We start from the raw sequence: 13,581 nt of genomic DNA on the forward strand, positions 1-13,581 counted from the left end.
CTTTATAAAAATTAAAATTACTAACTTCAAATTTTTTTACATATCATTTTCTTTAATTATTTGGGTTAAATTATTCAAATCAACTCCAAAAAGTTTCATAAACCACAATCTAAAATGTTTTTTACATTCTAAATTTACTCGTTTAAAGAAATTATGATATTTCTTTTTAAATTAAGATTTTTTTTTTTTGTTAACATATTGATCACAGTGTTATTTTTTTTTTTTTTTGAATTTTGCACAGAGATTTGTAATCCATGAGTTAGGCCTTTCATCTTGGAAACCTTGCAAAAAAATGTGCTAGAGTTGTGGGGGAGGTTAGAATTGGTACTAGTGAACTAACACACTATTTACATTACAGGCTATTGTTGATCTTGCTATCATTATTTCATTTACATTCTTTTAATTATTAATAAGCGTTTGTTCTTTGGTTTAAGGTTCCACACGAAGATACTACTGTATATAAATCCTTGGTTTGAAAGACACAAGTAAATGATGGATAAAACTTAAAGGGTTGGTTTAACCGTCAAGAAGGTTTGCTCACTTCCTTGAATTACTAGGTTCAAATCTTGGATCATCTATCACAATAATATTATGGTTCATGTGCCGAGTTTGAACTTCCCAATACTTGACTCGAGCAGCTCTAGAGCTTACCCGTGCTTGACATATGTTAATGCTAAATGTTAATAAGGCATTTTCTTCTCCCTTGTTCTCTTGTTCTCTTTTATCTCCGTTTTCTCTCTTTTCTTCTCCCTCCTCCTCTCAACATTTTCTTCACAAGATTATATTTATTCAGGTAAAAACTAAGATCATAAATGTCTTTCAGGCAATTTAATAGGTAAAAAGCTTATATACAGAGAGCATCCTGGTGGATTTCTCTCTTATTGTTGTAGGAAGAAAGAAGATTATGGTTTATATCCTTGCAAATTACATTTTCAAATGGCAATGGACGCCCAATATTACTTACTTGTCCCTTTTATATTTTTCAAAGTAATTAATATTTTTGTGATATTTGCCTATCTGGCAGTGTCACTCATCCTCCACCACAAACCCACATGATATCCAACATGGGCACAAACTGGATTAACAATCCTACGTGGCCCAATTACAAATCACAATCACAAATCCTCAGCCAATGACAATCCACTTTCAGATTTGCCAATATCCCACCACACTTTACTTCTTCTGCAACTCATCCATTCTTTAACTCCCTCCCTTTCTCCATTTCCATCATCACCACTCTCAGAAAATCAACAAAAAGACTCTACTTTCAAGTTCTGAGAATGGCTTCCAATACATTAATGAGCTGTGGCATTGCCACCACCGCCTTTCCTTCAGTCCTCTCCTCTTCTAAATCTAAGTTTGCCACTGCCGTCTCACTTCCTAGTTCTAGTGCCAATGCTACTTCACGCTTCTCCATGTCTGCAGACTGGATGCCCGGCCAACCCCGCCCGCCTTACCTCGACGGTTCAGCTCCTGGGTAATAAGATTAGCTCTAGATGGTTTGATTATTTGAACTTTATGGTCTTTTATTATTATTATTATTAGTCTTAACATTTTTGTGTGGGGTTTTTCTTGACTTTTGTGTTTCAGTGACTTTGGATTTGACCCATTTCGGCTCGGTGAGGTTCCTGAGAATCTTGAAAGATATAAGGAGTCTGAACTCATTCACTGCAGATGGGCTATGCTTGCTGTTGTAAGTTTCCATCTTTTATCTTAAAAGGTTTTGATTCATGGTATATGTGTAAACATTCGAAAACCAAACACAAAGTATCTGAATTTACATGAAATCAACTGATTCTAAGTGCTGATCCGTTCCAATTTGATTGATTCCTTAAAATTTTTGCAGCCAGGGATGCTGGTGCCAGAGGCGTTGGGATTAGGCAACTGGGTAAAGGCTCAAGAGTGGGCTGCAGTTCCCGGTGGACAAGCAACTTACTTAGGAAACCCAGTTCCATGGGGCACTCTCCCCACCATTTTGGTCATTGAATTCCTCTCCATTGCCTTTGTTGAGCATCAACGCAGCATGGAGAAAGACACCGAGAAGAAGAAGTATCCCGGAGGTGCTTTTGACCCCTTGGGATTCTCCAAGGACCCCCAGAAGTTTGAGGAGTACAAAGTTAAAGAGATCAAAAACGGTTAGTAGTAGCCGCGTGACCGTTCTTATGGCACATGTTAAGATCACTCATAAAGATTAATTGAATCATATGTAATTTGGTGTGTTAATTTGATGTGTAGGTCGGCTGGCATTGTTGGCATTCGTTGGGTTCTGCGTTCAACAATCGGCTTATCCAGGCACAGGGCCATTGGAGAACCTGGCAACTCACTTGGCTGATCCATGGCACAACAACATTGGAGACGTTATCATCCCCAGAGGGCTTTTGCCTAACTAATCTTTGATCCATGTCCACTGTAAAATTTCATGTAATGAAACAATTTTCTTGTATTTTGACTCTTAAGATTAGAAGTAATTCTCTACCAATCACTTGTAATATATGAGAATACTGTGGAAATTACTACTAACTATTATGGTTTATGGATTAGTATCATTCACCTTCAACAATTCGGTCGAAAATCGCATAAATCAAATCAAAAGTCCTCATAAACCTCCCTGAATATGAAACGTTGTATTATACCTAAAGCAAAAATATGAAATTAGATTTTATTAATGGATTAACTATCAACTTTGACAGGACAATTGTGTTCATCAATCTATAAGCAAGTACAGAAACCCCCATCGGAGCATTTGGCACCATTGAACTTATCCTGCATTTCCTGCTTGCAAATTTCAGTGCAAGTATCTTCAGTGCATGGGACACTTGGATCATCTGCAATATCTGTTAACACACGAAGATGATCAGGATGAACGGCGGCAGGATTGACAGCCTCTGAAATCAAGAATGTCAAGGCCAACAAGCCAAAAACAAGAGTGATCACAGCCAATGAGACTCTTCTTTGCTCCATCGAAAACAAAAACAAGCTACCTTGTGTGAGACTGAGTTTTTACGTAAAAGTTTCAAGGATTTGGGTTTATATAAAAATTGGTCTGTGCTTTATATGTCAAGGATATCTTGTTTATTAGTATCTTCGAAATCTAGCTTTTCAGTTGTTGGTTAATATCCTCAGAGATATTGGTAATTAATAAGCAACCCAAAGCAATCTTAATACTACATTTTCCTTTATAAATTACCTTTTATAAACATCAAGTGAGATCTTTAAAATTTTATACCATTTGAGAAAATACTTTTCTAGATACTCTAGATAACAAACATTTTTCTAGGCAACACTTTTCTAGATAACCCGGTCCCCAGAGTTATTTCTCGGGTGTACATCCGATCCGGGTCTAGACCCCATGGGTCTACCCGGACTCCGGTTGTTGCCTATAAAAACCTGATGGGAATCCCAGAAAACAAAACCATTTCTATTCTTAAAAGAAAAAAAAACGGAAGTAATTTTTTTGTTTGCAATGGAAGCAGGGAGAGTAGCCATGCGAGTGAGTTTGATCTTAGCTCTGGTGATGTTGATTTCCATGGCCAGTGGACCAAAGCCAGCGGAAGCAACTCGCATAGTGGTGGAATGCAAGCAACCTGACTGCTTCCTAATGTGTTATAATGCATATAAGAACAAACTTATTCAAGCACAGTGCAGGCCTACAATTTTTGGAAACCTTTGCATTTGCTTCCATAATCCCTAAAATATATACTACTATTGATTGTAAGTCCATTAACCAAAAGGAATAAAATTAAAATAATTATTGCATAGACTGTCTTTCTGTTTATATATCTTAGGACTCTCATCCCTTAATTACTACAAAAATGAAAAATATTGTATATTCAACTTTATCTGAATGCAAACATATCTCATATCCTGTGTAATGTTACAAGATTTGTCGCCAAACCTCATATCTCATAGAGACCTCTTCTCTATTTTTGTGTACATAATGTATGTAACAAGAGTTCTATAATTAGGATCGAAAAGAACGTGATTACTAGTGAATTATGCAGGCGTGGCGAGGAAGAAGATACATCTGTGACTGTGAAGAAGAAGGAAGAAAAACATTAATCTCTCGTGAACTGGAAAAAGAGAACTTTGGAAAAAAAAAAAAAAAAAAGGATTACCTTGTATTGGATTTAGAGTAGATGGGGTGACCTCAGGTTCTGGATTATTTAGTTCTTGTATTCTCTGTGAAATGGAAGCTGATTTTCCAAGGTAAGATCTTGTGAGTTTCTTGACGGCTAGAAATTCCTGAGTACTACAATAGAGTCAAGAGTTTGCCTTAGTGTATAATTGAATTTTCTTTCTAGTAAGCATAAATCAGGATTAACGAGTTGAAGGAAAAACAAAAATTGTGACCAGAAATATTGAAGTCTATTACCTTGGACTAAGGAGCTGGGTAAAACGGCCGCTGTTTCCTTCATAAAGAGCATTGATCTTAGTAGCATTTGTCAATGTTTGCAGAACGAACAATCTCTTCTTGTTTGGGATAGAGTTGCTCGCCATAATCACATTCGCAGGAACAGTTCCGAATCTGATTTGAATAAGTTTGCCACTGCCGTCTCACTTCCTAGTTCTAGTGCCAATGCTACTTCACGCTTCTCCATGTCTGCAGACTGGATGCCCGGCCAACCCCGCCCGCCTTACCTCGATGGTTCAGCTCCTGGGTAATAAGATTAGCTCGAGATGGTTTGAGTGTTTGAACTTTATGGTCTTTTATTATGATTATTATTATTGTTAACATTTTTGTGTGGGGTTTTTCTTGACTTTTGTGTTTCAGTGACTTTGGATTTGACCCACTTCGGCTCGGTGAGGTTCCTGAGAATCTTGAAAGATATAAGGAGTCTGAACTCATTCACTGCAGATGGGCTATGCTTGCTGTTGTAAGTTTCCATCTTTTATCTTAAAAGGTTTTGATTCATGGTATATGTGTAAACATTCGAAAACCAAACACAAAGTATCTGAATTTACATGAAATCAACTGATTCTAAGTGCTGATCCGTTCCAATTTGATTGATTCCTTAAAATTTTTGCAGCCAGGGATGCTGGTGCCAGAGGCGTTGGGATTAGGCAACTGGGTAAAGGCTCAAGAGTGGGCTGCAGTTCCCGGTGGACAAGCAACTTACTTAGGAAACCCAGTTCCATGGGGCACTCTCCCCACCATTTTGGTCATTGAATTCCTCTCCATTGCCTTTGTTGAGCATCAACGCAGCATGGAGAAAGACACCGAGAAGAAGAAGTATCCCGGAGGTGCTTTTGACCCCTTGGGATTCTCCAAGGACCCCCAGAAGTTTGAGGAGTACAAAGTTAAAGAGATCAAAAACGGTTAGTAGTAGCCGCGTGACCGTTCTTATGGCACATGTTAAGATCACTCATAAAGATTAATTGAATCATATGTAATTTGGTGTGTTAATTTGATGTGTAGGTCGGCTGGCATTGTTGGCATTCGTTGGGTTCTGCGTTCAACAATCGGCTTATCCAGGCACAGGGCCATTGGAGAACCTGGCAACTCACTTGGCTGATCCATGGCACAACAACATTGGAGACGTTATCATCCCCAGAGGGCTTTTGCCTAACTAATCTTTGATCCATGTCCACTGTAAAATTTCATGTAATGAAACAATTTTCTTGTATTTTGACTCTTAAGATTAGAAGTAATTCTCTACCAATCACTTGTAATATATGAGAATACTGTGGAAATTACTACTAACTATTATGGTTTATGGATTAGTATCATTCACCTTCAACAATTCGGTCGAAAATCGCATAAATCAAATCAAAAGTCCTCATAAACCTCCCTGAATATGAAACGTTGTATTATACCTAAAGCAAAAATATGAAATTAGATTTTATTAATGGATTAACTATCAACTTTGACAGGACAATTGTGTTCATCAATCTATAAGCAAGTACAGAAACCCCCATCGGAGCATTTGGCACCATTGAACTTATCCTGCATTTCCTGCTTGCAAATTTCAGTGCAAGTATCTTCAGTGCATGGGACACTTGGATCATCTGCAATATCTGTTAACACACGAAGATGATCAGGATGAACGGCGGCAGGATTGACAGCCTCTGAAATCAAGAATGTCAAGGCCAACAAGCCAAAAACAAGAGTGATCACAGCCAATGAGACTCTTCTTTGCTCCATCGAAAACAAAAACAAGCTACCTTGTGTGAGACTGAGTTTTTACGTAAAAGTTTCAAGGATTTGGGTTTATATAAAAATTGGTCTGTGCTTTATATGTCAAGGATATCTTGTTTATTAGTATCTTCGAAATCTAGCTTTTCAGTTGTTGGTTAATATCCTCAGAGATATTGGTAATTAATAAGCAACCCAAAGCAATCTTAATACTACATTTTCCTTTATAAATTACCTTTTATAAACATCAAGTGAGATCTTTAAAATTTTATACCATTTGAGAAAATACTTTTCTAGATACTCTAGATAACAAACATTTTTCTAGGCAACACTTTTCTAGATAACCCGGTCCCCAGAGTTATTTCTCGGGTGTACATCCGATCCGGGTCTAGACCCCATGGGTCTACCCGGACTCCGGTTGTTGCCTATAAAAACCTGATGGGAATCCCAGAAAACAAAACCATTTCTATTCTTAAAAGAAAAAAAAACGGAAGTAATTTTTTTGTTTGCAATGGAAGCAGGGAGAGTAGCCATGCGAGTGAGTTTGATCTTAGCTCTGGTGATGTTGATTTCCATGGCCAGTGGACCAAAGCCAGCGGAAGCAACTCGCATAGTGGTGGAATGCAAGCAACCTGACTGCTTCCTAATGTGTTATAATGCATATAAGAACAAACTTATTCAAGCACAGTGCAGGCCTACAATTTTTGGAAACCTTTGCATTTGCTTCCATAATCCCTAAAATATATACTACTATTGATTGTAAGTCCATTAACCAAAAGGAATAAAATTAAAATAATTATTGCATAGACTGTCTTTCTGTTTATATATCTTAGGACTCTCATCCCTTAATTACTACAAAAATGAAAAATATTGTATATTCAACTTTATCTGAATGCAAACATATCTCATATCCTGTGTAATGTTACAAGATTTGTCGCCAAACCTCATATCTCATAGAGACCTCTTCTCTATTTTTGTGTACATAATGTATGTAACAAGAGTTCTATAATTAGGATCGAAAAGAACGTGATTACTAGTGAATTATGCAGGCGTGGCGAGGAAGAAGATACATCTGTGACTGTGAAGAAGAAGGAAGAAAAACATTAATCTCTCGTGAACTGGAAAAAGAGAACTTTGGAAAAAAAAAAAAAAAAAAGGATTACCTTGTATTGGATTTAGAGTAGATGGGGTGACCTCAGGTTCTGGATTATTTAGTTCTTGTATTCTCTGTGAAATGGAAGCTGATTTTCCAAGGTAAGATCTTGTGAGTTTCTTGACGGCTAGAAATTCCTGAGTACTACAATAGAGTCAAGAGTTTGCCTTAGTGTATAATTGAATTTTCTTTCTAGTAAGCATAAATCAGGATTAACGAGTTGAAGGAAAAACAAAAATTGTGACCAGAAATATTGAAGTCTATTACCTTGGACTAAGGAGCTGGGTAAAACGGCCGCTGTTTCCTTCATAAAGAGCATTGATCTTAGTAGCATTTGTCAATGTTTGCAGAACGAACAATCTCTTCTTGTTTGGGATAGAGTTGCTCGCCATAATCACATTCGCGGGAACAGCTCCGAATCTGATTTGAAATGTACACAACTTCAGAATCATATTTGACTTAGGAAATTAGAACTCTGCTTTTCTTTTATAAGTTTCAAATTGCAGGACTTACGAGCAAGATCCAGGATAACCATTGATTTCTCTGCAACCCCCTTGCGGACAAAGATACCTGCATTTCATAAAACAAAGAAAACATTCTTCAGGGAACTAAATTTTCCCGAGGCAACAATTAATCAAGCACCATTCAAACTGGAAACATTAATATAAACATACATGAAATCTCTAAGTGACTTTGTCGACCAAGACTGATTATTCGGCCCCTCCCTGGAGAACAACAATGCAGTATCTCCTTTCAGAAATGCAATATCTCCAAGTCCCTCCACCAGGCATCTAAACGCTCCCGCTTCTCCAGAATACAAACTATTTGTATCATGGCATGTAGTACCATTTTCATTTCCGCATCCACTACACAGACCATCATCAACTCCTTCCAATTCAGAAGGCGCGCAAACCTTGGAGAAGAAACTCGATGCGATTTCATGGTCATTGATCGTTTTTCCTGAATCAAATAATGATTGTTTGATTTGGTTGATGGGGTAGTTCCAACCGGCTGCTGTGGAGTAACTTCCATGGCAAGATTTATGGCCCTGGAAAGAAATCAAGTTGATGCCCTCTTTCTCCTGGCAAGATTTTCTGTTTACTACTGCAACAGCATCATAAGTTTGAGCATGTCCACAGTAAACTTCATTTGCAATTGCTTTCATGGAGTAGTTCAGGAAGGCAGTGTAAGCTAGCCCTGCTTCTAGATTTATTATATCTGCTTCCCCTTTGTTTATTGAGTCTAGACAATCCTGAGTTGTGCCTCTTTTGACACTGCAATGTATAGTAATGTCTAAACTCTAAACATAAAATACAATTGAAAATATTGAAACACATTTACAATATAATCTAATAAAATATAATTTCTTTTTAGATTTTTCAATTCATTTATTTTATTAATGGGCAAATAATTGAATTTAGATTCATCATAACAGTATATATCTTTTGAAGAAATGAAAATTTAGATTCAAATTATAATTAATTACTGAGGAAATATGAATAATGGTGATTTATACATAAATTTTAATTTTAAATTTAATTATTAATATTTTTTAATATGGATGAGGGTGTTTTAGTCTTTGCATAGAAAATTCTATATAAGTTTACAGATTCAATTAACTACGATTCAAGATTTAACACACGGTTAACATTTTCTCTAAAAATCCAAAAATAAATTACCATTTCCACGTGTAGTCATCGGATTGGTCAAAGACACTGACGATATATTGACATTCCTCAAACTCTTCCCTCACAGTACACCACCTCAAATTCAATGTCTCCGATCCCGCCACAGCATCATCACCTGATTTCCCGCTTTCTTCCTCCTCCTCCTCCTCCTCCTCCGTCACCGGCACCGGAACCGGCACCGAAGAGTCAAATGACGGTGCTGGCGAGGGAATAAAGTTATGCGCTGAGGAGAAACTTTTGTCCAGTTGAGGGGCTGGAGATGGCGCCAAACCTACCGAGTTAAAAATTAAAGAAAAAAAGTATATAATAAGAGAATAATACATCACGCCATCCATTTCTATCCAATGACTTCCCATAAAAATAGAAGAAAATCTCACCGGATTTTGAACTTTCTTTGTTTTCTGTGACCGGCACTGGCGCTATATAATCAAAGGACGATTCTGGTGAGAAAGGATAGTTTTGGACAGACGAAAAAGATATCGTGTTGGATATGGGAGACGGCGACGGGGCGGAACCTGAGAAAAGAATGAGTATGAAAATTAAAGAAATTGAACAAATTATAAAATGAAAATTAATTAAAAAATTGATATGTGCACCATGAACTGTAGCGAGAAATAACGATGATGATAGAAAGAAAAGAAGAGCGGCTGAGATCTGCATGATCGGAGATGAGGAGGAGGAGGAGGAGGAATATCGTTTGTTGTGAGTCGTTGATTTGGAGGTGGTAGTGATGAAGTGAAGAGAGAGGGCATTGTGAAGTGTGCATGGTTTTGGGTTGATTTCATGTGAATGTGATTGGGAAGTTAACGTTAAGAGGAAGAAATGGTTAAGGGCGTGTACGTGTAAGATCAAAAGTGATTGTTATTAACTTATTGTTACAATAATGAATTTTGCGGCAACTTTACGTTCTTTGTCACGCAAGCAATGAGCTACCACATCATGTGGTGTGGGTCAAGATTCAAGAAGCTGGATTACACCAATCGAAAGATAAAGAAATAAATTAAATATCATTTTACATCTAGAGGAGACTCTCTATAACATAATCAGATTTCACATTATTTGATTAATAAATCAACAAACATTTTAGGTAGATATTTCTTTTAAAATTATTTATATTGATATAGTAATCTTTTTTTTTTTATGATAGAATATTTGGATCAATTTATGTGTATCTCAACTAATTCTCTGGGATCTTGAAACTACTTGTAAAGTAAAAACTCCAGTGACTATCTTATTAACAACGAAGGAGAAACTGAGTTTCGAATCACTCGATTATCGAAAGGTAATTAATAGAAAATTACTTAAGTTTTCACTGGAATATATGCCATTAATTTGTCTAATTTAAAAGAAAAATCAAGAAAATGATTTTTCAAAATTATCGGCGTGATTAGAAATTTAGAATCCCATTCTTTTCTTAAATAAATAAATTAAAAAAAAAAAAAAAACCTCGAACCTTCAACATGACTATGGGGGGAACAGATATTTACGTCAAAGAAGCAACGGGCCAATGGCGAGTTTTGACTTCTCCGTTTGACTAAATGAGTCCAGCATCAGTTCTAACTTTGCTCCGGCCCATCAATGGCAGTTTGGAACGCGATCGGGCCCATACGATGAAGCCCAAGGTCATTTTAAAGTTTTTTTTTAGCCCACAGTCTTTGTTGAAACATCCAGCAGCTTGTCTCATATAAGACAACAAAAGAGAGATGCTAAAATTAATCTTTTACATACTAAATAATCACAAAACTAATTTAATCGGTTATATCTTTAGAAAATGTAAGAAAGACATTAAAATGAAGGAAAATACTATACTTACCGATTCTGTATACCAATTCTCTCATCCCAATTGACATGGAATATAGTCTTAGCACAATTAAGTTTCACTCCACATCAATCGAGATAAAAAATCAGTATACAAAATCGATAAGTATAATCCTACTTTAAATTTCAGTTACATAGCAAATGAATTTAAATTCCCTGTTACTTACATAATAATATGATTAAACATTATTATATATGTTAGATTATTTACATCCAATAAAGTAAAATGTAACGAATATCGAAAAACTTATTTTGTGGCCAAACTTTAAAATGTAGTACAACGTAATTATCAAACCCACTAATCATGATTTGACTGGTAAGAAATAGAAACAGTACTACTGTACTAGGCATGTACTAATACAGCTTGTGCCTAATTAATACAGCTTGTCAAAAAATATAAAAATAATTAATTACTATTAACAAGTGCCTAATTAATTTATTCCTTGTACTTTTAATTGGGTAGAATAGCAACAAAATTTATGGACATAATGATGTGCCCCACCTGAACAATTGACAGCTGGGCTTCACGTTAATTTTCTTTCTCGATATATCAAATTTATTGGTGCCCAGGAGTTGTTTCTTGTTCCCTTTTGTTAATTTCCAAATTGCCATTTTATCATTACTATTTCTTCATCAAATATCTTCCCTTTTTTTTTTTTTTTTTAAATTTCGTCTAGGGTTTCCTCAAACATAAACTTACAAAGAGAAGATGGTTCTAGTACTAGTATAACATGCAACTTTAAAAATTTTCTAATAATAATTGTAAAATGGATATTTATAATATGTTTTTACTAATAATTGAATAACATAACTAACAAAATAAATTTAAAGATAATTAATATAATATAAAATTGATAATATTATTCACACTATACGTTTATTCTAAATTTCATATTCCAAATAATATGTCGCTATATAAATATTATCATATTATTCAATACATCATCACTTTATTTACACAAAATTTTACTTTAGTGAATCCGATATAAAGTTGGTGAACATCAAGTGAAGAACCTCTGCTTACTTTTTTAGACATGTTAATACCACATATGATAACATTATTAAGATATGGAATTTAAAATAAAATTTGGGAAAAATATTATAATTGATAAAAGATTTATTGATCGGACTCATTGTATACTAATAATTATATGTATTCTTTGTTGTTGTTAAGTTTATATGGACTAAGAGTATGAGATCCATACACGAAATATACAATACTCCACATCATTTCTATCATAATATGATTTTTTTTTTTTTTTTTTCATTTTGTGATGTCAAACTTAATCTATTGTTCACTTGTTCTGGGAAAAGTTTAGATTTCCACTAATTTATTTATTTATTTTATAACCAGCATGAGGCTATCATCCTAAAACCAATATAAATTTGTTACTAATATCATAAGATTTATGGTTTTCATTAAATATGGGTTAAATCCAATAACAATAATGGACTGGTTCACACTATTTTTTTGAGCAGTGAATTTCATACTGCATATGTTTGGGGATGGGGACTGTAGTACATGCGTGTTGATTGGGTTAAATTCGAGGAAGAAGGCATAAAACACTTAACATAAACATATATTAAAATTATATAATAATTTTATAAAAGCAATAGAAAGAGAAAAAGAGTAAAAATACTGGAGAGCACATGACTGTCTGCAGCTTCTCATCATCATCATAATTCTAATAGATACTTGCGTCAACGTGTTTCTGTGTGCAGTTCGAGGCATTATAGAAGAACAGAAGCCGTGGAAGAAATAGAAGAAGGGTTTGTTAATAAATATATGAATTTTAAAATAAAATTTTGAATTATCAGCAAAGTTAGAAGATAAATTAATAAAAGATTAATATTAAAGGAAGATGAAGCATTGAAAACGAAGATGAAGATGAAGGTGGGAGTTGGAGAAGAATCTAACCGTGAGACATTCACTTGGAAACAAACACCTAAAGAGAAGAGACCCCATGATGTTATTCTGACACCAGGATTCCCACACTTGTTCCTTCCAGCACTCTACACGATGAATATCATTGAAACTTTTTCCATTTTTAATACCTTGTTTCTCTCTTTTTTTTTTCTTTTTCTTTTTTTTTTTTTTTGTTTTCTCTCTTTGAACATTTGCCATTTTACACATATAAGGAAAGGAGAATTTTTTTTTCCTTTGCAGCTTTTTCTAGACATGGAAGATCCATCGCCCTCGATACACACACACTACTTCTCTCTCTCTCTCTAACTCTCTCTCTTTTCTATATAGTAAGATATTCATTTTCATTGTGTTTCATTTCAAGGGGGCATTTTTGCATTGTTATTCTCTACCCTACCACTCTATACCATTTCGAATATTGAAAAAATATTATTTACACAGCACCATGCTTTTGATTTCTTTCACTCAAGCTTTGTTTCATTTCCCTATTAGGGTTTTTTTCATTGTGCCCTAATGACCTTTCAAATACTAGAAAAAACCCCCTCGTCAAACTAATAATTGTTAATCAATTCCTAACTTTGAAACAAAAAAAAAAAAGAAAAAAAAAAGTGAATTGCTAGAATTAGAGGGTGTTGGAGTTAGGATCTATCTAGTAGTTTAAACTGTAGATCTTGAGTCTTGACAAGTAGATCTGTAGATCCCAAACCCCAGGGGGTGAATGGAAATATCTCTGTCCTAACCCTAACCCTAATCCCATGCACTAGCTTTCATTTTCATCAACCAACCCATATTGTTAAAGTATTATTTAATGGTTTGCATTCTTTTACTCAAGGTTTGTTTCATAATTTCATTTCCCTGATGAGGC

The 13,581-nt window shown here is 35.2% G+C and overlaps 3 protein-coding genes across 5 annotated transcripts; 1 reads left to right on the plus strand and 2 right to left on the minus strand.

Annotated features, from left to right (window-relative positions):
- The first annotated feature begins 1,195 nt into the window (after positions 1 to 1,195).
- On the plus strand, positions 1,196 to 5,694 carry LOC116130060 (chlorophyll a-b binding protein 6A, chloroplastic). Of its 2 annotated transcripts, XM_031415807.1 has the most exons (5): positions 1,197 to 1,358; positions 4,540 to 4,658; positions 4,772 to 4,874; positions 5,028 to 5,316; positions 5,417 to 5,694. In XM_031415807.1, exons 1-5 carry the CDS (start codon positions 1,281 to 1,283, stop codon positions 5,569 to 5,571), a joined length of 744 nt encoding a protein of 247 aa, XP_031271667.1. In that variant the 5' UTR covers positions 1,197 to 1,280; the 3' UTR covers positions 5,572 to 5,694. The 2 variants fall into 2 exon arrangements, with proteins under 2 accessions (XP_031271668.1, XP_031271667.1); XM_031415808.1 differs by lacking the exons at positions 4,540 to 4,658; positions 4,772 to 4,874; positions 5,028 to 5,316; positions 5,417 to 5,694 and adding exons at positions 1,591 to 1,693; positions 1,847 to 2,135; positions 2,236 to 2,513 and having other exon boundaries at positions 1,196 to 1,477.
- On the minus strand, positions 3,721 to 4,503 carry LOC116130061. Its single transcript, XM_031415809.1, has 3 exons — positions 4,373 to 4,503; positions 4,116 to 4,249; positions 3,721 to 4,030 (listed from the first exon to the last, which is right to left on the minus strand). Exons 1-3 carry the CDS (start codon positions 4,495 to 4,497, stop codon positions 3,921 to 3,923), a joined length of 369 nt encoding a protein of 122 aa, XP_031271669.1. The 5' UTR covers positions 4,498 to 4,503; the 3' UTR covers positions 3,721 to 3,920.
- A 1,207-nt stretch (positions 5,695 to 6,901) lies between the features above and the next one.
- LOC116130059 (serotransferrin-like) lies at positions 6,902 to 9,735 on the minus strand. 2 transcript variants are annotated; one of them, XM_031415806.1, is made up of 8 exons: positions 9,571 to 9,735; positions 9,352 to 9,489; positions 8,966 to 9,245; positions 7,961 to 8,560; positions 7,800 to 7,856; positions 7,554 to 7,706; positions 7,297 to 7,430; positions 6,902 to 7,211 (listed from the first exon to the last, which is right to left on the minus strand). In XM_031415806.1, the coding sequence occupies exons 1-8, from the start codon at positions 9,632 to 9,634 to the stop codon at positions 7,102 to 7,104; spliced, it is 1,536 nt and encodes a 511-aa protein (XP_031271666.1). In that variant the 5' UTR covers positions 9,635 to 9,735; the 3' UTR covers positions 6,902 to 7,101. The 2 variants fall into 2 exon arrangements, 1 of the variants encoding a protein (XP_031271666.1); XR_004127993.1 differs by having other exon boundaries at positions 7,191 to 7,211; positions 7,297 to 7,423.
- Positions 9,736 to 13,581: the final 3,846 nt, after the last annotated feature.

The sequence above is a fragment of the Pistacia vera genome, unplaced genomic scaffold (genome assembly GCF_008641045.1).
Source record: "Pistacia vera cultivar Batoury unplaced genomic scaffold, PisVer_v2 Contig217, whole genome shotgun sequence".
NCBI classification, from domain to species: Eukaryota; Viridiplantae; Streptophyta; class Magnoliopsida; order Sapindales; family Anacardiaceae; genus Pistacia; species Pistacia vera.